We start from the raw sequence: 26,338 nt of genomic DNA on the forward strand, positions 1-26,338 counted from the left end.
CCTTTCAATTAACAGATCCTGCTGTAGAACAGCAGTCCAGTTGCTTAAAAGTTAATACTCTATTCCTTCCAGTTTATCTGGTATGGCAGAAAATATGTGTTTTTCTCAGTGTAACCTTATCTTCTAACTCTACTATTTTCTGAAACAACTCTTCTTGAGAAGCCTCATATTCAACCAGTTTTTACTTCATTTCAATATCTGATTTCTGCAGTTTTATTAGCTCATCTGAACAGCTACTTAAAGCGTCTTCTATTCTTTCTAGATTTTACTTTTCATATACTTCCAGTTTCTCACTTATTTTAAGCATCTCTGAATACATTTAATTTATTCTTTCATCTAAATTAAGGGAAGCCATCTCCTGTACCAAAACTGAAACCTTGATTTTTTTTTTGAACACTGCAGGGCTCTTCACCATCAGAGTGGCTTCTTCTCCTTTTCTAGTTAATATTCCTTTACTTTCTCCAGCTTTATTCTTTGCTGACTAGTCAGTAAGTGAATTTTACCTAAATTGTCAGCTTCCACTGGCTCATTTACTTCTCTTTCCTTTTTCACACTGGGGGGAGTTCTACACAACGTGCCTTTCTGAGTGCATCTACAATAGAATCTCTACTCTGCAGTAACTTCTCACATTAACTTAACTGCTGGATTTTCCTGGCAACATACATGCTCTTTTCTGTTTCTGTAGTGACAATTTTCAGTAACTTAACAACTGGGCTTTTCTGGCAACACATTTTTGCCTTCTAACCAAACCCAGACTGTATTTTTTCTGAAGCTTTTATCCATGTCCTTTTTATTTGACAACAGTGTATATTTTTTACCAATATGTCAGAAGGCTACATGCCCTTCTCTTTTTATTTATCAGGAATGTATATCTTAACAGTTTTCTGCTGCTGTTGCTCTCCCCCCAGTCTTACTAAGAGCTCATTTACAAGTATGTGTTCTTAATAGTGTGCCAGGTAGCTGCTACTGCTGTCCTCCCCAACTCTTATTAGAAGTATATTCAGGACTGTGTGTTCTTAGTAGTGTACCAGGCTGCTGTCACTGGGGCACTTTCACATCCTTAATTTCTGACTGCTTTCAACTGTGGAAAACCGTGACCTATTACAACATCATCTGTTAGATTATGAGCTAAAAGGTACAGGGAATAGTACTTTTATATGTTGTTGTTGTTGTTGTTGTTGTTGTTGTTGTGTCTTTTGGCTTTTCCCGGTTAGGGGTCGCCACAGTGGAACTCCGGTCCGCTAATGATTGGCAGTAGATTTTTACGTGCTGGCTTGCCGGGCCTAACGCACAACCTTCAATGAAGGAACGCCCATTAATGCATGTCGCCACACAGAAGACGCTCTAACTGAGAATCGAACAGGCAACATCTAACTTTGAGGCGACAATGCTACCGCAGCACCACCACCGCAGTCATCAGGGCATAGTACTTTTATATACAGTGCCTAAATTTCTATGTGTTATAAGGTACTCTTTCTTATCTCTGTAAAAAAAAATGTGTCCTCTATCCTTTTTCTCATTTTATGCTTGAGGACATAAGGTTACTTAACCAGTGTAACTATGCACCTAGAATCTAGAACTCTATTCAACTCTTACTCATCCAACAATACAACACATTTGGCTAATTTATTCTGAGCACAAAGGCAATAAAGCTGACTCTACTGGTATAGCCATTATTTCATCACACTCCATTGGTACAATTTCATTGTCAACATGTTGTTCAGAAATCACATTCCTAAAGGGCCTAATATTACTTTTCATTGTTAGCAGCTTGGTTAAAATGAGAATTCTATTAGACACATTGTTACATTTTCAATGCTAACTGCTTGTTTAACCATCCCATTCTTGTTAGATACAGCAGTCACATTTTCATTACTAAAAGCTTGGTTAAAAAACACATTTTTGTTAGGCACAGCATTACTAGTTAAGTAATATTTAGCAACGTGACCCTTTTTCACACACTTAAAACATATTTTACTTCCTGACATGTTATGGGTGTTTGCAAGCACCAGTACCTTTCAAGTTCAAGGCTTATTTTTTCAGTTCTAAACAAGGCTTAATTGGGTTGCAGATTAGTTAAATGTCTTTCTTTCACCTTATTCATTATCAGTATGCTGACCACCTTAAAAAACTCCAGCTATACTCTGTCGCATATCGTCTACTCCGAGGCGATCTCTGCTTAACATACAAGGCCATGTCAAACCCAGAGCTGTTGAACATGCTACACTTAAAGAAATCCCAATCCATCAAAGCCACATGCTCCAGGGATTTAAATCTTGTCATCACAATAAACAAAACATGCTGGAGGGATAGGTTCCTGACCCAGAGACTCCCCAGACTCTGAAATAGACTGCCCATACATATCAAGTAGAGCACCTCTTTGGCCCTCTTCAAAAGGAACTCCGGGGATCACGTCAGTCACCCTGCTAGATGGGGGTCCAGGGAAGTAAATAGTATGGGAAGAAATAGCCAGAGAATTGTTATGGCTAGGCTTGCATAGGCCCAAGGGCCGATAGCCTAGTACCAACCTATGAACCTATAAGTATATTTTTCTCTGCAACAATTTCTACAACATGTCTCAATTCTGGACAAAGCAAAATTGACAGTTCACACCAGGTAACCATTTGAAATTATCAGGACTCACGAGACCGAGTTCTGTGACACAGAGGCTGAATGGCTGAAAAATGGACTTACATAAACCAAATCCAAGATGGCCATTTCTTGGAATATTCCCTTTTCTCCAAGGTATACTGATTTCAGAGTTAGTATATATAAATTTGAGGGTGTGGTGGAGCTTGGTCTCCATATCAGGAGATGCAGGGGGAGTCTGAAGGAGAAGAGTGAAGTCTGAGATTCATTGTTCTCCTGCTTTTGTGATCTTTTTTTCCCCTTATGTTGGTACTCAGCATAACAAGTGCTGACATTTCAATAGGAAGCCTTCACACACACACACACACACACACACACACACGCACACACGCACATACACACACACACACGCACACACACACACACACACACACACACACACACACACACACACACACACACACACACACACACACACACACACACACACACACACACACACACACACACACACACACACACACACACACTCTTTTTAGTTGGGTCAACAACTCTCAAATACATTGCCCTTGCAGGTTGTGAAGCAGGAATGAAATGTTGCAGTTTAGTGAAATGATAAAATTTTTACTGGCCTGACAAACCATTTGGCCGGCTAACAACTTGCTATATTCAACTGGACGTATAAGAGAATTTAAGTACCTTTATCTGCTTTTTTTTTCAAAAAAAATACAGTATTTAAATTGATTTTAACTGTGTGGAAAGAATATTTAGCTGAACTGGAACTTTTCACTCTGCTCTTCAGTGTGGAAGAAATATTAGCTGAACTGGTAGTTAGTCAGTGTTTGCTGAATTTTGTTATTTGCTAGTAATTACAGGTGTGGGGTAGTCACATTCTTTGATTTCCTGTCCTTGCCTATTTAAGTGGTACAGTGTGAAATATTTTCTGCTTAAAAACCTCAGCTTTGGCCGGCTAACAACTTGCTATATTCAACTGGACGTATAAGAGAATTTAAGTACCTTTATCTGCTTTTTTTTCAAATAAATACAGTATTTAAATTGATTTTAACTGTGTGGAAAGAATATTTAGCTGAACTGGAACTTTTCACTCTGCTCTTCAGTGTGGAAGAAATATTAGCTGAACTGGTAGTTAGTCAGTGTTTGCTGAATTTTGTTATTTGCTAGTAATTACAGGTGTTGGGGTAGTCACATTCTTTGATTTCCTGTCCTTGCCTATTTAAGTGGTACAGTGTGAAATATTTTCTGCTTAAAAACCTCAGCTTTGGCCGGCTGACAACTTGTTATATTCAACTGGACGTATAAGAGAATTGAAGTAACTTTATATGCTTTGTTCAAAAAAATACAGTATTAAAATTGATTTTAACTGTGTGGAAAGAATATTTAGCTGAACTGGAACTTTTCACTCTGCTCTTCAGTGTGGAAGAAATATTAGCTGAACTGGTAGTTAGTCAGTGTTTGCTGAATTTTGTTATTTGCTAGTAATTACAGGTGTGGGGTAGTCACATTCTTTGATTTCCTGTCCTTGCCTATTTAAGTGGTACAGTGTGAAATATTTTCTGCTTAAAAACCTCAGCTTTGGCCGGCTAACAACTTGCTATATTCAACTGGACGTATAAGAGAATTTAAGTACCTTTATCTGCTTTTTTTTCAAAAAATACAGTATTTAAATTGATTTTAACTGTGTGGAAAGAATATTTAGCTGAACTGGAACTTTTCACTCTGCTCTTCAGTGTGGAAGAAATATTAGCTGAACTGGTAGTTAGTCAGTGTTTGCTGAATTTTGTTATTTGCTAGTAATTACAGGTGTGGGGTAGTCACATTCTTTGATTTCCTGTCCTTGCCTATTTAAGTGGTACAGTGTGAAATATTTTCTGCTTAAAAACCTCAGCTTTGGCCGGCTAACAACTTGCTATATTCAACTGGACGTATAAGAGAATTTAAGTACCTTTATCTGCTTTTTTTTTCAAAAATACAGTATTTAAATTGATTTTAACTGTGTGGAAAGAATATTTAGCTGAACTGGAACTTTTCACTCTGCTCTTCAGTGTGGAAGAAATATTAGCTGAACTGGTAGTTAGTCAGTGTTTGCTGAATTTTGTTATTTGCTAGTAATTACAGGTGTGGGGGTAGTCACATTCTTTGATTTCCTGTCCTTGCCTATTTAAGTGGTACAGTGTGAAATATTTTCTGCTTAAAACCTCAGCTTTGGCGGCTAACAACTTGCTATATTCAACTGGACGTATAAGAGAATTTAAGTACCTTTATCTGCTTTTTTTCAAAAAAATACAGTATTTAAATTGATTTTAACTGTGTGGAAAGAATATTTAGCTGAACTGGAACTTTTCACTCTGCTCTTCAGTGTGGAAGAAATATTAGCTGAACTGGTAGTTAGTCAGTGTTTGCTGAATTTTGTTATTTGCTAGTAATTACAGGTGTGGGGTAGTCACATTCTTTGATTTCCTGTCCTTGCCTATTTAAGTGGTACAGTGTGAAATATTTTCTGCTTAAAAACCTCAGCTTTGGCCGGCTAACAACTTGCTATATTCAACTGGACGTATAAGAGAATTTAAGTACCTTTATCTGCTTTTTTTCTTCAAAAAATACAGTATTTAAATTGATTTTAACTGTGTGGAAAGAATATTTAGCTGAACTGGAACTTTTCACTCTGCTCTTCAGTGTGGAAGAAATATTAGCTGAACTGGTAGTTAGTCAGTGTTTGCTGAATTTTGTTATTTGCTAGTAATTACAGGTGTGGGGGTAGTCACATTCTTTGATTTCCTGTCCTTGCCTATTTAAGTGGTACAGTGTGAAATATTTTCTGCTTAAAAACCTCAGCTTTGGCCGGCTAACAACTTGCTATATTCAACTGGACGTATAAGAGAATTTAAGTACCTTTATCTGCTTTTTTTTTTCCAAAAAAATACAGTATTTAAATTGATTTTAACTGTGTGGAAAGAATATTTAGCTGAACCGGAACTTTTCACTCTGCTCTTCAGTGTGAAAGAAATATTAGCTGAACTGGTAGTTAGTCAGTGTTTGCTGAATTTTGTTATTTGCTAGTAATTACAGGTGTGGGGGGTAGTCACATTCTTTGATTTCCTGTCCTTGCCTATTTAAGTGGTACAGTGTGAAATATTTTCTGCTTAAAAACCTCAGCTTTGGCCGGCTAACAACTTGCTATATTCAACTGGACGTATAAGAGAATTTAAGTACCTTTATCTGCTTTTTTTTCAAAAAAATACAGTATTTAAATTGATTTTAACTGTGTGGAAAGAATATTTAGCTGAACTGGAACTTTTCACTCTGCTCTTCAGTGTGGAAGAAATATTAGCTGAACTGGTAGTTAGTCAGTGTTTGCTGAATTTTGTTATTTGCTAGTAATTACAGGTGTGGGGGTAGTCACATTCTTTGATTTCCTGTCCTTGCCTATTTAAGTGGTACAGTGTGAAATATTTTCTGCTTAAAACCTCAGCTTTGGCCGGCTAACAACTTGCTATATTCAACTGGACGTATAAGAGAATTTAAGTACCTTTATCTGCTTTTTTTTTCAAAAAATACAGTATTTAAATTGATTTTAACTGTGTGGAAAGAATATTTAGCTGAACTGGAACTTTTCACTCTGCTCTTCAGTGTGGAAGAAATATTAGCTGAACTGGTAGTTAGTCAGTGTTTGCTGAATTTTGTTATTTGCTAGTAATTACAGGTGTGGGGGTAGTCACATTCTTTGATTTCCTGTCCTTGCCTATTTAAGTGGTACAGTGTGAAATATTTTCTGCTTAAAACCTCAGCTTTGGCCGGCTAACAACTTGCTATATTCAACTGGACGTATAAGAGAATTTAAGTACCTTTATCTGCTTTTTTTTCAAAAAATACAGTATTTAAATTGATTTTAACTGTGTGGAAAGAATATTTAGCTGAACTGGAACTTTTCACTCTGCTCTTCAGTGTGGAAGAAATATTAGCTGAACTGGTAGTTAGTCAGTGTTTGCTGAATTTTGTTATTTGCTAGTAATTACAGGTGTGGGGTAGTCACATTCTTTGATTTCCTGTCCTTGCCTATTTAAGTGGTACAGTGTGAAATATTTTCTGCTTACCTCAGCTTTGGCCGGCTAACAACTTGCTATATTCAACTGGACGTATAAGAGAATTTAAGTACCTTTATCTGCTTTTTTTCTTCAAAAAAATACAGTATTTAAATTGATTTTAACTGTGTGGAAAGAATATTTAGCTGAACTGGAACTTTTCACTCTGCTCTTCAGTGTGGAAGAAATATTAGCTGAACTGGTAGTTAGTCAGTGTTTGCTGAATTTTGTTATTTGCTAGTAATTACAGGTGTGGGGTAGTCACATTCTTTGATTTCCTGTCCTTGCCTATTTAAGTGGTACAGTGTGAAATATTTTCTGCTTAAAAACCTCAGCTTTGGCCGGCTAACAACTTGCTATATTCAACTGGACGTATAAGAGAATTTAAGTACCTTTATCTGCTTTTTTTCAAAAAAATACAGTATTTAAATTGATTTTAACTGTGTGGAAAGAATATTTAGCTGAACTGGAACTTTTCACTCTGCTCTTCAGTGTGGAAGAAATATTAGCTGAACTGGTAGTTAGTCAGTGTTTGCTGAATTTTGTTATTTGCTAGTAATTACAGGTGTGGGGTAGTCACATTCTTTGATTTCCTGTCCTTGCCTATTTAAGTGGTACAGTGTGAAATATTTTCTGCTTAAAAACCTCAGCTTTGGCCGGCTAACAACTTGCTATATTCAACTGGACGTATAAGAGAATTTAAGTACCTTTATCTGCTTTTTTTTCAAAAAATACAGTATTTAAATTGATTTTAACTGTGTGGAAAGAATATTTAGCTGAACTGGAACTTTTCACTCTGCTCTTCAGTGTGGAAGAAATATTAGCTGAACTGGTAGTTAGTCAGTGTTTGCTGAATTTTGTTATTTGCTAGTAATTACAGGTGTGGGGTAGTCACATTCTTTGATTTCCTGTCCTTGCCTATTTAAGTGGTACAGTGTGAAATATTTTCTGCTTAAAAACCTCAGCTTTGGCCGCTAACAACTTGCTATATTCAACTGGACGTAAAAGAGAATTTAAGTACCTTTATCTGCTTTTTTTTTAAAAAAAATACAGTATTTAAATTGATTTTAACTGTGTGGAAAGAATATTTAGCTGAACTGGAACTTTTCACTCTGCTCTTCAGTGTGGAAGAAATATTAGCTGAACTGGTAGTTAGTCAGTGTTTGCTGAATTTTGTTATTTGCTAGTAATTACAGGTGTGGGGGTAGTCACATTCTTTGATTTCCTGTCCTTGCCTATTTAAGTGGTACAGTGTGAAATATTTTCTGCTTAAAAACCTCAGCTTTGGCCGGCTAACAACTTGCTATATTCAACTGGACGTATAAGAGAATTTAAGTACCTTTATCTGCTTTTTTTCCCCAAAAAATACAGTATTTAAATTGATTTTAACTGTGTGGAAAGAATATTTAGCTGAACTGGAACTTTTCACTCTGCTCTTCAGTGTGGAAGAAATATTAGCTGAACTGGTAGTTAGTCAGTGTTTGCTGAATTTTGTTATTTGCTAGTAATTACAGGTGTGGGGGTAGTCACATTCTTTGATTTCCTGTCCTTGCCTATTTAAGTGGTACAGTGTGAAATATTTTCTGCTTAAAACCTCAGCTTTGGCCGGCTAACAACTTGCTATATTCAACTGGACGTATAAGAGAATTTAAGTACCTTTATCTGCTTTTTTTTCAAAAAATACAGTATTTAAATTGATTTTAACTGTGTGGAAAGAATATTTAGCTGAACTGGAACTTTTCACTCTGCTCTTCAGTGTGGAAGAAATATTAGCTGAACTGGTAGTTAGTCAGTGTTTGCTGAATTTTGTTATTTGCTAGTAATTACAGGTGTGGGGTAGTCACATTCTTTGATTTCCTGTCCTTGCCTATTTAAATGGTACAGTGTGAAATATTTTCTGCTTAAAACCTCAGCTTTGGCCGGCTAACAACTTGCTATATTCAACTGGACGATAAGAGAATTTAAGTACCTTTATCTGCTTTTTTCAAAAAATACAGTATTTAAATTGATTTTAACTGTGTGGAAAGAATATTTAGCTGAACTGGAACTTTTCACTCTGCTCTTCAGTGTGGAAGAAATATTAGCTGAACTGGTAGTTAGTCAGTGTTTGCTGAATTTTGTTATTTGCTAGTAATTACAGGTGTGGGGGTAGTCACATTCTTTGATTTCCTGTCCTTGCCTATTTAAGTGGTACAGTGTGAAATATTTTCTGCTTAAAAACCTCAGCTTTGGCCGGCTAACAACTTGCTATATTCAACTGGACGTATAAGAGAATTTAAGTACCTTTATCTGCTTTTTGTTTCAAAGAAATACAGTATTTAAATTGATTTTAACTGTGTGGAAAGAATATTTAGCTGAACTGGAACTTTTCACTCTGCTCTTCAGTGTGGAAGAAATATTAGCTGAACTGGTAGTTAGTCAGTGTTTGCTGAATTTTGTTATTTGCTAGTAATTACAGGTGTGGGGGTAGTCACATTCTTTGATTTCCTGTCCTTGCCTATTTAAGTGGTACAGTGTGAAATATTTTCTGCTTAAAAACCTCAGCTTTGGCCGGCTAACAACTTGCTATATTCAACTGGACGTATAAGAGAATTTAAGTACCTTTATCTGCTTTTTTTTTCCAAAAAATACAGTATTTAAATTGATTTTAACTGTGAGGAAAGAATATTTAGCTGAACTGGAACTTTTCACTCTGCTCTTCAGTTTGTCCCACCCACCCTCCCTGTTTTTGTTTTGGTGTTAATCTTAGTGGCCTTGCAGCTGCCCGCCCCTCTTGTAAATTTGTGTTTGGATACTCCTTCTGGGCCCATCTCATTTTCTCACTCAACTGAGTGCAGTGAAATCATATTCTGATTTCAGGCACTCCTACTGTGTACAAAGAGAGCATCTGGGAAACAGAAAAAAAAAATTAAGCTTGTTTCCTGCCTTTCCTGTTAAGTGGTATAGACTATTTGTAGGCTTTTGAGCCCCCAAGCCCTTCTGTGTTGGAGGGAAGCCATCTAGCTTAGTTTTTTCCTACAACTAGCCAGTTTTCTAGTTTCAGCACTCAAATCTGTTTCTTTGATCTCAGCACTTGTTCAGAAAAAAAAAAAAAAAAAAATGTAATCTGCTTTTACTGTACTTGTGTTTCTACCTACTTTGTTTTACTTTTGCATCATCTTAAAAGTACTCAATTGTATTTATTACTGCTTGGTGTAACTCATTCTAGGCCTTCTGGTTTAAACACTTGGGCTTCGGACCAGTTGTTTTGCACTGAGAGGGTTTATGGTCTGCACTGTAGTGGCAGAACAGGTAGCTTACATCCTTCTAGGTAGGGAACTGCTGATTGAGGGCTCAGTGTCTGTTATTCTAAAAGTGTATTAATTCTGGTTTAAGCACTTAGGCTTTCAGGCCAGTTATTTTACATTAAGAGGGTTCGTGGTCTGCACTCTTGTGGGAGGAGAGGCTGGACTCTGCCCTTCTGAGCTGGGAATTTCTGATTGAAGGCTTATAGTGCATGCATATCTGAACTGCTTCTTACTGAAGTTGGTGCGCCTTGTTTGCTGTGGCATAGACTGGATTCGGGCCTGCTGGATCTAGCTTTGTTTGTGTAACTTGAGCACTAATCCAGGCATTCTCTAAAGTATTCAATTGTATTTATTACTGCTTGTTAGTAACTTGATTAAAGTTTAGCTGTCATTCTAAGTCTTTTGGATTAAGCACTTGGGCTTCAGACCAGTTGTTTTACATTAGGAAGGTTTGTGGCATGCACTATGGTGGCAGGACAGGTAGCTTTCATCCTTCTAAGTTGGGAACTGCTGATTGAGAGCCCAGTGTCTGTTATTCTTAAAGTGTATTAGTTCTGGTTTAGGCACTTGGGCTTCAGGCCAGTTATTTTACATTAAGAAGGTTTGTGGTCTGCACTCTTGTGGGAGAAGAGGCTGGACTCTGCCCTTCTGAGCTGGGAATTTCTGGTTAAAGGTTTATAGTGCCTGAATATTTGAACTGTATCTTACTGAAATTGGTACACCTTGTTTGCTGTAGCATAGACTAGATCCAGGCCTGCTGAATATAGCTTTGTTTATATGCTTGTTGTTTGTTTGCTTGTTATTTCCTGGAACGCTAATTCCACCTAATACGCGGCTTCTCAGCTTCTGTGGCTCACTAGTGATATCTGCATTGCTTACTGTACTTATTTCCTTGTTTCACTTGAAAGAAAGTTACTGTTTGTCGTTTTGCATTTAAGTTACCTGTAACACATTGCACTTAAGTTACCTGGCACTTGCTCACTAAAGCAATTATATAAGTCAGCACTAAAAATTAAAAGCACTACACCCTCACTCCCCACTGGCCCTGGTTTTCAATTATTAAGGAATTCCCAATATTATTCTAGCATGTCCAAAGGTCAGTTGTCAATCTCCTCTCGGTCCAGCTGGTGAATCTGGGAATCTTGAGGCAATGTTACAACTGCCTCATGTACACAGACAACCCTCTCCTCCTCCCAACAAATTCCAACACATGTGAGAGATGCAACCATATAGCCAAACTGGAGGCTAAGCTCTCTCAACTCAGTACTGGCATAACCAGTCAGGAGGAGAAGGAAACCATACTCACTACAATTCCAGTCTCACATAGACCTACCACGACAGCAAACCAAACACATAATCACACAAAACATACTGGAGGCTCTAAATAAAGATCTGCCAAGCAGCAGAGACCTCCAAAGCAGACACCCAAGCAGCCGCTACCCCAAAACAAAACACGTGCAACACATATCTCACAAAGCCAGTGTGCCAAACAGTCACAGCCCTTAAGACTAAACAACACACCTGATACACTTGTAATAGGTGACTCTATCGTCAGGCACACTGACGCCCCGCCACCAGGCTGAACAAGGAGAGGGTCACGGTGAGCAGCCTGTCGGGTGCTAGGATCCGCCACATAACACAAGCACTCAGGTCACTCCAAGGCAAGTACAAATATGACTCAGTCATTGTCCATGCTGGTGTGAATGACCTGAGATGTACCTCCCTGGACTACATGAAAAGAGACATAAAGGAGCTCTCTGAGCATGTAGCCCAGGCCGGTATGACCCTGACCTTGAGTAGCATCTTACCCTCACCAAGAATGATGCCACAATATGAAGACAAGATGATCAATTTCAACAATTGGCTTAAGCACTGGTGTCATTCAAAGGGGATCCAATGCCTGTCAGCTTGGGATGATATGCTTGACAAGCCACGATGCTTCGCTAGGGACGGCTTGCACCTGTCACCCTGGGCTTTCGGATATTGGCAAAGGCTCTTGCTACCCCATAGTGCCTTTTTTAGGCAAGGCTCAAAAGACAAACCCACCTCCATAGGTATCACAAGGGATAAGAAACTAAGAGTAATGCTACTCAATGCCAGAAGTCTAAACCTCAAGATGCACGCACTCGAAACTCTCCTTAGCATGGAGAACATCGATATCTGTGCAGTAACAGAAACCTGGTTCAGGGTTCCCGAGAGCACCCCAGCACTACCAGGTTATACCTCATACCATGCTTTTCGCCCCAAAACTTGGACCGAACCACAAAAGGAGGGGAGTATCGATATTCATCAAAGATACCCACACCTCCAGGTTGGTGGCAAAGCACGAAGCATCAGAGACTATCCATGTGCAACTAACAGTGGGTAAAACTGCCTTCCAGTTTATAGCCTGCTACAGACCACCCTCCCAAAACCAGGAACCCCACTCGGCCTTCCTGAGAACACTGGAAAATATGAAGGTCTCTCCAAACACCATTATATTGGGCGACTTCAACTACCCAAACATAGACTGGGAGCATTACTCTAGCTCCAACACCCTAGCCCAAAGGTTCCTAGAATTTATAAACTCAAATGCTATGGAACAACTTGTTACCACTCCCACAAGAGGGGAAAACATACTGGACCTGATCATCACCAACATGGGGACTCTATGCTCCAGACCAGAAGTGTATCCCTCACTGGTAAGATCAGACCATAAACTAATCTCACTGGATATTCACATCCCGACCCCACCCACTGCCCAGAAAACCACAGTGAAAAACTTCTAAAGCAAATTTTACACTCCTCAAAACTGAGGTGGAATCCTTCAAAGCCCCGGCCTGTGGAAAATACAGCCCAGACCGCAGAATCCTTTATAAACGCATTCAATGAACACCTTCAGGAATGCATGGATCATGCGATCCCAAATAAAACCAAGACCCAATCCTCCAAAGGCAGACGTCCTGTCTGGTGGACCCCAGCCATAAACAAACTATACAATAGAAGGAGGAAACTACTAAATGATAAAGCAAAATCCCAAAAAGGGAAGGCATCACTGATCAGTATTAGCAAAAAACTACGGGCACACATAAAATTGTCTAAGGCCAGCTTCGAGAGAAAATTGCACAGGACACTAAGGATAATCACAAGGCTTTCTTTAGTTATGTTAGGAACCTGGGTGGTAATTCCCAGATATGCTCAGAATTAGTCCAAAATGACAAAAAATACACCGAACCCACAGACATTGCCAACATCTTAGCTGACAGGTTCAGCGCAAACTTCTCCCCCCCCCACCAAAAGGGTAAATATCTATCCCAGCAGAGTGCTGCCCCTGACATCTCAGATGCTCAGGTAAGAGCCGCCTCTCTCCTAAGCAAAAACACAGCATCAATGGGAACAGATGGTGTCCCGGGTAGCCATCTACATGAACTCAAAAAAGAGCTAAACCCAAACATAAAACTACTGTTCAATCTCAGCCTTACTACAGGATATGTGCCCAAAGAGTGGCATACAGCAACAGTGGTCCCTCTCCATAAAGGTGGTGCCTCAATGGATCCTGGAAACTATCGCTCCATAAGCCTGACTAGCTTGGTCTGCAAAGCTATGGAAAGGATCATCATGGACCTCATAAATAAAGATATTGGGGACCTACAAACACTGGATCCTACCCAGTTCGGCTTTGTTAAGGGCAGATCCTGCCTCTTAAACCTGGTTGATTTCTTTGAAACAGTCACCAAGGCCATTGACGAGGGGAAGGTGGTCCACACAGCCTACCTGGACCTCGCAAAAGCCTTCGATACAATACCCCACTCGGCATTATAGATAAGCTCACCAGCTTAAATATAAACCCTATGTCACTAGATGGATTGAAAACTGGCTCAAGGACAGAACCCACATGGTTAGAATTGCTGGAGCCATGTCAGACTCCAAACCAGTTACAAGTGGTGTCCCACAAGGCTCAGTCCTGGGACCTCTCTTGTTCGGTATATATTTCGGAGGTACAGGCCAACACGGAAGGACTGTGGCTGACCAAGTTCGCAGATGACTGCAAACTGGGTGCCATAATCGACTCTCCAGCCGACACAAGCATCCTCCAAAAGGGCCTCATAGAAACAGACAACTGGTGCCAGAGCCATGGCCTCAAGCTAAATGCCAAAAGTGTATAGTCATCCCCTTTGGCAAAAACAAAGTGCCCAGAAATTACCACATAGGTGGAAATCCATTAAGTACAGAAGAAGTAATTAGGGACCTGGGGACCCAAGTTGATAGCAATCTCTCATTTGACAACCACGTGGCCAAAGTGGTTAGAAAAACATTTTATATAGCCCACCTAATCATGAAGGGATTCACATCTAGATCAGGGAGGTCATCGTGCCTCTTTACTCATCCCTCATCAGGCCCATAATTGAGTACAATGCCCCTTTTGGGATGTACCTTACCAGACACCTGCAGCAACTGGAAAGACCCCAAAAGTACCTCACCAAGAGGATCAAAGGGCTCAAACAGATGCCATATGCTGCCCGGTTAAAGAAACTCCAGCTCTACTCAGTGGCATACCGCCTGTTCAGAGGAGATCTGTGCCTGACGATAAAGCCATGTCCAACCCGGAATTAATGGACATGCTGCACCTCAGAAAATCCAAATCCCATCGAGCTACGTGCTCGAGAGACTTGAACCTCAGCACTGAAATAAATAGGACATGCTGGAGGGACAGATTCATAACCCAGAGGCTCCCTTCACTCTGGAATAAAATCCCAGTCCAGGTTAGGCAGAGTCCCTCATTGACTCTCTTCAAGAGGAATCTTGATGAGTGGATGGGAGATCGTAGGTTTACCCCAGGTATCACTTCTGTGTCACTGTTAGATAGAGGCATAGTATACTAACCTCGAAAAAGGGCATAGCAAAATAAATTTAAAATGGGTGGCGAAAGCCAAACACATTCTGGCTAGGCTTATAAATGCCCTAGGGCAGATAGCCTAGTATGAACCTATGAACCTATCAGTACAGTGCTTAAAACATACTCACGGCACAGTTTTTCTGATTACTTCATTTACAGTGACAAATAAACAAAAAAAAAATCAAAACTTTATTCATTAGCAATAAAAGTGAAAGTTTTGCATTTTAAACAGATTTTTACTTACAGCAAATTGTTTAAATAGTCTTTGGTAAAGTCAAATTATATTCTCACTTGGTCCAGCCACTCCTTGGTCAAGTTTCGATCTGCAAATCCACCAGCTGGCAAACAGGAATAGACTTTACTCCTGGTAACACTTTCCTTCTGAAGTGAGAGGTAACCATTTCTGTCTTGCTGGCTTACAGCTCTCTCTGAATTTTAACATTAACAGACCAGGCCTTTCCAATCAATGTCTATTGTTGTGTGGTCTACTTTAATGTCTGGCATACTCTCCTAGCTCAAACAGTGTCACAAACTTGAACCACATTTAATTGTACAGAAACACTAATTTGACAAGTAAATTATTTAAGAGAACAGTATTTTTGCACAAAGTAGTACTTTACAAGGAAAAGCAGCATACTTGTCATTATTTAACATCTAGTACAACTTGTATATAACATGGCAGATACTGGAACACGACCATGGTTATCAACCACTTACCCACAAGTCACACACTGGTATGAATAAATGTATTCTATGAACACAGGCAAAGACAATGACATGTCTAGGAGTTCTAGCAATTGCAGCTCACAGTGGCAGATCTCCACAACGGAAAGCAAAACTAGCCAGTTACAGGTAACCTTAACATCCGTTGAACTACACAATGACATGCTGCAAAATGCATACAGCAGTCAAGGTAAGCACTAGCCAGCAACTTGAGGAAATTTCTAGGAAATGACTTGGCCGAACCATGTAACATTCCATTGCATACAAAAACTATACATGGGATACACTGATACCAAGGAAAGTACAATGACCAACTGTTTAATGATAACTCACTAAAAGATATATGTCTGAATATTCTGATACATGGATAAAGGAGATGGTTACCTACAGAAAGGACAGTTAAACAAAGTCAGTCATATACAGGGTCAGTCTAGTTACGATAGAATCATGACAAACTGGACAGATTTTGCAAAGCTACGATTGCGGCAGCAGATTACTACAGACCACTCACATAACTTAACTGTTGAAATGCAGTGGCTTGATGGCAGGATTTCTGCCTAACAGCTATAGGTTTCAGAGTTTAATGCTGACCAGGGGTCACTATGTGTGGAGCTCGTCTCCACATGTCGGCATTGGCTTTCCCTGATAACTGTTTTTGCTGTTTTTCTTTTAAATTTGCAAAATATTTAGGATGTCTAAGTTTAAGGCCTTAGTATTATTTCAGTCTTTAATATCTTCCAGTAGTGCTCTTCTTCATGCCATCAGCGTACCAAGAATTGCCTCCTTTTACACATTCTGGTAGCATACTTAAGCATGCTTGAAATTCTGTTTTTATCAGTTCTGTTGCTCCTTTTATGCTGGAACTATATGGGTGCCTTTGTTACACATTGCTCTAGTTTCAGCTTGCATGTCCTGGCATTTTATAACTTTCAGTCTCAGCACTGAGCGGGTATCAGTTGTTTTGAGTATTTTATAACTTTATATCTGTCAGACTGCAGGAGAATTTAATAATTAATGCTACTTTTGTCCTTTTTTCTTTGACTACAACATTTGGTTTTCCTGCTTCTATGTTTTTCAGCTGTTGGTATTGGATGCCCCATTGTAATAAGAAAGTCTTAATTCTCAGTACTTCTTACTGTTTCATGTTTCCAGTGCCTCTCAGCTACATGAATGTTGTAATGTTTGCACAATCCCCAGTGTATCAATCTTGCCACATTATTGTACTTTTCACTGTACTACAGGCCCTCAGCTATGAGTATATTATACCCAGCAACAATATGTGTATCTGTTTCTATTTCTGTACTACAGAGCCTACATTTGTCTCTTATCTCCCTACTTTTTCTATAGATTTTGTAAAACTGTGTACATAACCTATTATTAAGCTGTAATCTTTTGTTTTTAAACACACCTCTCCTTAGCCATTTATGCATCAAATCTTGATCGACATTTGGTTGTTCCACCAGGTCACCACATATGCCACTACAGTTGTAAGCTAGCTTTCATTTTCTATGGTCATGATCTTTATACTCTATGTTTGATTTTGGCATTTTCTGTTACCACCTGTTTTCTTCATGGATTAGAACTTTCACTATGTTTGAATCTCATGATTTCAACAAATATTTATGCAGTCCCATGACTGCATACCTATACATACAGCAAATTGCAAGTAGGCCTATATTTCCTTCAGACAGGAGGATACATAATTGTGCTATGAACTGATGAGCGAGAAACAATTTTCTTTGTTTTCAAGCCCAACTACTCCAATGCTTTCTGGAGCCAGGCACTCATATAAAAGGTGTTAGAACAGAAACAGAAAGTTGGTTTATAGTCTGAACTTTATTACTAGACGTCAAGGCAGTTTTCAGTATTAATGCTAGTCAAAAATATTCCTTACTAAGCTTTGTTCTCACTTGTTCATGCTGTATTCAGGAACCCTTCATCAATTTCCAGTCATCTATACAAGTCTACTTGTTCAAGTTATTTTACACTATGTTTATCTCTCATATTGATATTTTCTTAGTGGTTTAGTTTTTCTGTCATAAATGTTGATTTTGCACATTATCAAGACCAAATGACATTCTTATATCATCTGAAAAAAACATCCATTATGTTTTTGCACTTTCAGCTGCTTGTTTGATGAATCATATAATTTTAAATCATCCATAAAAAGTAGATGAGGCATAATTTAGTAAGGTTGTTTTCTGGAAGTCAGAGCCTAGTTTGTTAAGTATACAACTTTAATTGGTTAACAGCAAGGCAAATCAGCAGCTGTGACAAGGAATCATCCCTGAATATCTCTATTTGGGTTTGTATCCCTTTAACATCACTCAGTCATAAAGTGATTTGCCATTGTTTCATAGTGACTGTTATTTAGGTTATCAATTTATGATGTAATTATGTATCTGTAAGCAGTCCATAAACCATGAATGTGGAATGTTGTCAAATGTTGTTTTGTAATCTATTAATGTCATAATTGGGGTCTCTCCCCCTTTATAGCTTTGAATTATGGCTATATTTGGTAATAGATGATCTTGTGTGTCATACAATTTTTTTATTACTTTTTTGTTTTATTGCTGTGACTATTTTTTTTCTAAATGACTCAAAACTGTCTGTAGCAATTCTGGTATTAAACATACATATTGTTGGAATACTGGTTTGCAGGTTCACTGTTAACGAGGTGTATAATGTTTTCCACATCGTTACCCATACTGGTGTTGGTTCTGGATGTGCATATAAGTAATTTTACTTATGGCTAAACAATTTAGAAAATACAACTATCTAGAAGATGGGTACTGCATCCAGACCTGAGGCTTTACATTCAGGAGCCACTCGTAATTGTGTCTCAGTTTCTCTGCATATTCATTCCATTTAATATCCTCAGTGTTACATCTTACTGTTTTCTTTACTTCATTTATCTGTTCAGCATCTTTGTTATGAGCCACAGGAGTTTTATGACTAGGTCTCTAAAATGTATTGAGTTCTCCTTTTTAGGTGGAGCTACTATTGTTGTTTTCTTTCGCTATTCTCTATAAAACATTTTGGGTCATCAGTGAATCATCGGCTTTGTGCTTTTCCTTTACATTTTTCTATATACTTGATCATTTTTTCTGCAAGTATTGATGCGTTTAGTTCATTACTGAAGATAGTGTAAAACAAATCTTGTTCTGTTTTGATGCTGTGTTCATGTATTGATGTGTTTAGTTCATTACTGAAGATAGTGTAAAACAAATCTTGTTCTGTTTTGATGCTGTGTTCATGTATTGATGCGTTTAGTTAATTTCTGAAGAGAGTGTAAAACAAATCTTGTTCTGTTTTGCTGCTGTGTTCATGTATTGATGTGTTTAGTTCATTACTGAAGATAGTGTAAAACAAATCTTGTTCTGTTTTGATGCTGTGTTCATATATTGATGTGTTTAGTTCATTACTGAAGATAGTGTAAAACAAATCTTGTTCTGTTTTGATGCTGTGTTCATGTATTGATGCGTTTAGTTCATTTCTGAAGAGAGTGTAAAACAAATCTTGTTCTGTTTTGATGCTGTGTTCATGTATTGATGCGTTTAGTTCATTTCTGAAGAGAGTGTAAAACAAATCTTGTTCTGTTTTGATGCTGTGTTCATGTATTGATGTGTTTAGTTCATTACTGAAGATAGTGTAAAACAAATCTTGTTCTGTTTTGATGCTGTGTTCATATATTGATGTGTTTAGTTCATTACTGAAGATAGTGTAAAACAAATCTTGTTCTGTTTTGATGCTGTGTTCATGTATTGATGCGTTTAGTTCATTTCTGAAGATAGTGTAAAACAAATCTTGTTCTGTTTTGATGCTGTGTTCATGTATTGATGCGTTTAGATCAATTCTGAAGATAGTGTAAAACAAATCTTGTTCTGTTTTGATGCTGTGTTCATGTATTGATGCATTTAGTTCATTTCTGAAGATAGTGTAAAACAAATCTTGTTCTGTTTTGATGCTGTGTTCATGTATTGATGCGTTTAGTTCATTTCTGAAGATAGTGTAAAACAAATCTTGTTCTGTTTTGATGCTGTGTTCATGTATTGATGCGTTTAGTTCATTTCTGAAGAGAGTGTAAAACAAATCTTGTTCTGTTTTGATGCTGTGTTCATGTATTGATGTGTTTAGTTCATTTCTGAAGATAGTGTAAAACAAATCTTGTTCTGTTTTGATGCTGTGTTGCTTTTATCTCCTCTGTCTGTTTCAGTAGTGATTTATCTTCCCTTAATTGTTTTATAGAACTCTTTAATCAATATTTCGTTGGTGGCATTCTACATATTCCTTTCTTTTCCTTTGCTGTTTCTGTAACATGTTAGCTTAATAGTTTAGCTATACTCAAATATATTGTGTTTATTTTTTTTTACAATATATGGTTACCTGTTAATGGTGCCATTTATTGTGTTCATCTGTTTTATTAGTCTTCTAGCTCTATGGATCTTTTACACTTTTTTCAGTCTCTTTCTCTCATCTGTCTTAATATGTTTGTGTATTTCTATTAGATCAACCATGTCTTCCTTTAAACCATTATTTTATAGGCTGACAGCAGACTCCCTGTTTATGGTTTCCTGATCTTTCCCCTCCTGTGTAATCCACACTGGACTTTTGAGCAGGTCTCCTGAAAAAGGTTCTAAAATTTTACTTTGTGTCTTCAAACTAAAATAATACCACTATAACACCTAAACACCTTTATTTCACTTTATTTTATTTTTATTTGTTTAACACCTAAACACTTTTATTTCACTTTATTTTATTTTTATTTGCTTACTGGGGTAGTGTACTGATCATTACTGAGCAATTTCATGCTCAGCATGGGTGAAATACAAAACATTAAACAAACCAAAAATATAGAAATGTCAGGAAAATCAGAGTACTTCAGATTAGTTACATAGAAAAAAGCCCTGCATATATACATTCTAGTGAACAAGCACATTTTTGAAAGGTCTGCATTCTAGAATATCTACATTCTCCTAGCAAACGTTATATATCCATCCACACCTGACTATGACTATGACATGCACAGATTCTTTATTGCTTGTATCACCTTTATTTGTCACATTCACATACGTTCACACATGAACATACCTCAGTGCTTCACAACCCAAACCCACTTCAGCGTCACTTTTTTTTCTTAAACAGATTAACCCACTAGGATCGAGTTTCTTTACAGGGGTGACCTGTGAACATTCTCTGGTTAAGTGACTTGTTTAGTCAAATTGTAGGCAAATCTGGGAGCACAGTCTCATTGTGATTTGCACAGAGTGACACAGTTGGCAAATGGAAGCTGAAAAAATCCAACTCTTTGCAGCTCACTAACAGTTCAAAGTTTTAATCCTATGCACTAGCTGCTAGGAATCACAGCAGACAGCATGCTCACACAACTGAATTATATCGTACTTAAGCATACCACTCTATTAGTGAGGCTTGTCATGCAGATTACAGCTATGTACTTAGTGAGGCCTACAACTGCCCCAGTTTCCACACTTCTTTTTCCAGATGCGGGTAAGTTATTTTACAGTATGTTACTGCTGAAAAAATGTATACCTTGACACATTCTGTTCCCCAGCACTTGATAACCTTCTGGACATGCACACGTATATCCTCCAGGTTCATTGATGCACTGGTATTGACATAAGTAGCTATAACTGCATTCGTCAATATCTAAATAAATAAGAGAAACAAGAAATCTTTTATCATCATCACAATTTCAGTATATACATCACTGCTGAAAACATACAATATGATCTGAACTTTAAGACCCAGTTTAACTATGGAAGAGCTCATCCCAAAGAAAAAACTATCATAATAAAAGTGTATTTAAACAAAAACACATAGTCTGAATAACAGGACTTCATTATGAATATAATGTTATACAGTGTCAGTGATAAATGCTTGCAGTCATAAATAAGGGAAGATTGGCTGGCATTACTAATCCTGTGGAAAATTAGCTCCTACAAATTTTAAGTAATGTACCCTGGGATTCAGACAGATAACCCTATGGTTGTGTAAACAGCCTGCCACAGGTAGAACAATTAGATCTCGTTACTTGTGATTTGGAGACAGCTTTAACTGCACTAAGGAAGACCTCTTTATTGGCTAATTTGCATGTGCCCATAATTATTAACAGTGCTAAACAGTACTTTTCAGCAGTAATTACCACTGAAAGCATAAGTATTGAGTTGTAAAAAAAAAAACTCTCATTCGCTCTTCCATATACACTGATGGCACATTCATACATACACAAAAACACACACACACACACACACACACACACACACACACACACACACACACACACACGCACGCACACACACATGCACTCAACATGACAAATTCCTCACTTGAACATGCTTATGGACATACTCACACATTCACTCTTGATACTCTACCTAACCTCCCAACTTTGACCTCATAAATACACAGATACACAGACACACACACACACACACACACACACACACACACACACACACACACACACACACACACACACACACATCCTAGTCCACTCACACCTCTGCAGAAAAGTACACACACTAACACATGTCTACACACTCCCACACACTACACCTCCCACAAGTACCTCTGTGCTGCACTTTGCTAAACTTAACTGCAGTGTTTTGTCTCACAGTAACTTGAACTGGTGATTGCCATCTTTTGTCCATGTTAATTAAAATGGATGACCAAGCTCTTTTAACAGTTGAGCATTCCCTGAATCTCTCGTCTGTGCAGTTCACTTCCTGCAGGCATTTCTGGTGAGACCGTAAGACTAATTAGAATTAGATGCTCCTCTGCCATACTTCATTATCATGTAGCACTGTCATCAATGCGATTCTACTGACTGTATAAAATCACTGCGATAGGCTTGTTTCTGAATCACTCAGTGTTACCGTGAAGGGCTGACTGCTGATGTTAGGGTTTACCACTTGTGATAACCCTTTCTGAGTCCAAGGGTTGATGTGTACATTTATTACATACATATAAACAGAAATGAGAAAGCATTAAACATAACAACTAGAACTCGAACCAAAAATAAAGAGCTGGAATACAAGTTTGCTTATGGCACTGCCTATGCCAAAGAAACAGAGAGGACTGTGGATTTTTAAGGCACACTAATGTCCTGAATGCACAATCCATTTGTAACACAAACAATTATCCTTTGCAAACACAAAGGCTGTGGTATGCATATTAATAGCACTCAGAGACACAAATGTGAGAATAACGTGTCTCATTGGAAATTAAACTTATCTAGATAGCACTTTTTTATTTAATCTTATTTAGTTACTTGATAAATTATCTGCTTTAACGTGACTAGGCAAAACAGCTACATCGACCTCCTCCTATACACATTACACACACACACACATACCCTGACCTATCCCTTCACTAGCTCCTTTAGTGCTACCTGTCAGGCAGACACAGACTCAGACCTGCACTCACAAATGCAGCCACTCATATACACTCACACACACTACCTGACCACTAAACTCTCTGGCACTTATCTCTGCTGCAAGGGATGAACACAGTTACCGTGAGCAACCAGGAGTGACCATGCCAATTTACACTCTGCAAACGCCTTATGAAAGGGACTGAGCAGACTGAGCAAAAATTGTGCCACTCCAGCTGACAGGAGAAGCACAGTGAAAATGTGTCCAGGCATGGAAGGAACTTGTTACATGGACTATGACAAATGTAAGAAAGAACTTTTAAACAGGGCTGATACAACCTTTGAAGTGCAAGCAGTTAAATGATATAACTGGACTTTTAATGCAGATAAACTAGGACAGCACAGATGCATGAAGAACATCTTTAAAAGCTTTGGGTAGAACCTGATAACAACAGCAAAATGAAACTGTTAGCAGTAGACAAGTTTAAAAGAGCTTTGTTTAGTAATACAAGAAAATCTACATTGCAAAGTGATCTGAAGAAGACTGATATGCTAGTAATTTTATTAGAATGCTTATTAGTTAACAAAACAATGATTAACATTGAACTGTCTGCTTCTAAGTCTAAACTGCAATAAGGAATATAACGTTTCCAGCTAGACAAAAAGTGGTGCGTAATCTGTTCACTTATTTCAAATGTGGGTGGGGGGGATCACAATGCCAAATTCAGTGGCACTAATACTGGACATAACACTACTAGCAGAAATCTGTAACCAAAAGTACATGCTTGGAAATGAAGATGGCTCCACAGAGTGTGACTAGTTAAAATAACGAGTCTGCATTATACCATTCTGTTACAACTGAGCTAGTTAAATGTAGCTTATTTTTAGAAAGAAGGGAGGTTCAACATTCCTGGTAGATTTGAGGTGCACAACTACACTATTTATGGGTCACCTCATGTAAGTGTAAGAGTAGTAACAACTGAAAAGTGGACTTACAATGCATTTATGGTGACAGAAAACAGTACCCCTTACACATAGAAATGCAGGCCACTGCAGGAAAACTGTTATACTCTGTGGCTGTAATCCCTGATATGACTCAGTGTAACAGGAGGAAAAGGGTTCCCTCATTTCAAAGCACTACAGAACATGTGAAAGGAGGAGGGCTTTATAGAAATGCTGTGCCAGGCTGATACAGTTAACAAGAAAGACAGACAGCAGCAAAACGATACATCCATTCAATATAAGAACGAGGAATAAAAAGCAAGGCAATGATACGTATAGAGGTTCCAAAACCGGAGAAAACAGTTCGCAGAGAAGCTGCAAAAGGAACTAGATTTGATTGTAACTGGATATCAAAAAGGATTCTGCCTGCTATCAGAAACATAATCCAATGACAAGGCAACAAAAGTTTTACGAAATGAAAACTTTTAAGAGATGTTTGTATAGGGAATGCAAGTGAACAGATAGAAAACTCTGAAATAAAAAGTAATGAAAGAGACATCTGCATAAATGCTTACAAGGAACATTAACCTTGAAAAAAGACAGAAGAAGTTGGATACTTTAAAGGGACCCTCAGAGCAAATAAACTGCATTAAATGTTAACAGCAACATAGGCAATAAAATGCAGAGGTAATAAAATGTAGAGTTCAAAACCCACTTCTGCTAGTCAGTTTGGCATCTGCCACAGATCTACTTCCAATGATGCAGGGTTTGATTTCTTCAGTCTTTATTTGCCAAAGGTGGGATCTTAAGCAAATCATTTAACCAGACAGTTCTCTAGGACAATGGGGAGTTTGGGTTAGGCTCGTTAGTGGTCTCCTGGACTGTATGCTTAGTAACTACCTATCACATTGCTAACTTCTCTTGTGTTATTACTGGACAAAATACTACTAGCAGAAATTTGAAATAAAAACAAGTGTTCTGAGAAAGGGGTGAAACAGAGATGAAAAACAAAGTGAGAGGGTGGTGTCCACTCCCTGTAGGATACAGGGAAATAAAGAGACAGAGAAAGACAGCATCCTAGAAGAAAACAAAATAGCACTCAAGAGGCTTGTGCAGACAGTGCAGATTATACAGTAGAAGGCATTTTGTTGCCTAGAGCTCCCCTCTGAATGGAAGACTATGAGGAAGCTCCGGCACCAATGTTTCATGGGGAGGAAGTTACACCATCCATCCCAAACAAGGTGCTGATGAAAGTATCCTTGAAATATGGACTTAGAGGTAAGCCACATATGGCAAGATGATTCTGTATAGGTTCATAGGTACTTACTAGGGTATTAATCTGTGCGGATCTTAAAAAACAAGCCTTACATTCCCATGGTCATGTTTTGGCTCTTGTGTTTTGTGTATGTGTAACACAGAGGTAGGCCGAACAGGGATATTTTTGGACAATTATTTGTTGCTCCTATCTGTCCTGGTTCGTAAACTTGTGGTGAATTTGTTGTTTCCCATCCACTCATTCAAACGCCATTTGAATAGAGTAACAGAAGTATTGCTTCATATGTAGTGGAAGATGGCTCCACACAAGTGATAGTCTTTATGATACATATCAATCCCTCCTACTTATATTGCAAAAGAAATTGAGATGCCTTGAGATGGTTTTCACACTACCATTAGACATGCAAATGTGTAAAAGGTCAGAATAGATAGGGTCTGTTAAAGCTCTATATGTAAGGCAGACATTGCATCTTAACTGACTGCATGATACTAAGAAGAGGAACAAGACTTTGAGATGGTCTCATAGTTTGCAAGAATTAGGCCCTTTTTAGTGAGAAGCATTGTGGTCTTTCCAAATCTGACAAGTATTTTGACAGGCACATATCAAAAGGGGCTCAATGATCATCCTGATGAGAGCTGAGTACAGAGGAATGAGTTCATACTTTGATCTGAATGCCATACCTTTAGATACAAGCTGTGCAATGAAAAAGAACTTCCTTACAATAATAGATACACGGTGATCAAAGGACAGTTCATTGTCAAAATAGGTTCAGGCACCTAGGCAGAGAGACATGTTCCTGTGGTACATTTGACTGGGGACACATGGCTGAAGTGACATTCAGTTGCAGAGAAATATGGCTGTTTGCAAATTCCCTGTGGGTGAAGAGAAGCACACCCTGCCATGCTCACAGCTTTAATAATCAAATGAATGGTGGCAGAAGAAGTAATGAGTGTTGTGCTCAGTGTACAGTACATACTTATGTAACTACAACATGTAGAAGCATGCTACAGCATGGAGGAAATCCTGCAGAATACTGTAGTCACATTTATGTTCCAGTGTGTGTTTTAGTTAATGTTCCCTGGACACTGTGAAGGGGGCAGTGGTCCACACACTCCAATTATAAAGGCACTGCCCATTGTGTACTGCATTTTT

At 38.3% G+C, this 26,338-nt stretch overlaps 1 protein-coding gene across 5 annotated transcripts in view; it reads right to left on the reverse strand.

Moving 5' to 3' along the window:
- Positions 1-26,338, reverse strand: part of EFEMP1 (EGF containing fibulin extracellular matrix protein 1) — a 1,468,010-nt gene that overhangs the window by 153,555 nt on the left and 1,288,117 nt on the right. For all 5 annotated transcript variants that reach the window (XM_044054759.1, XM_044054754.1, XM_044054738.1 and 2 more), the window contains exon 8: positions 21,126-21,242. In XM_044054759.1, the coding sequence (XP_043910694.1) occupies positions 21,126-21,242 (117 nt within the window). The remainder of the gene's footprint in view (positions 1-21,125; positions 21,243-26,338) is intronic.

Source organism: Protopterus annectens, chromosome 1.part2 (genome assembly GCF_019279795.1).
Source record: "Protopterus annectens isolate FY-2018-M chromosome 1.part2, PAN1.0, whole genome shotgun sequence".
In the NCBI taxonomy this organism is placed as follows: Eukaryota; Metazoa; Chordata; order Ceratodontiformes; family Protopteridae; genus Protopterus; species Protopterus annectens.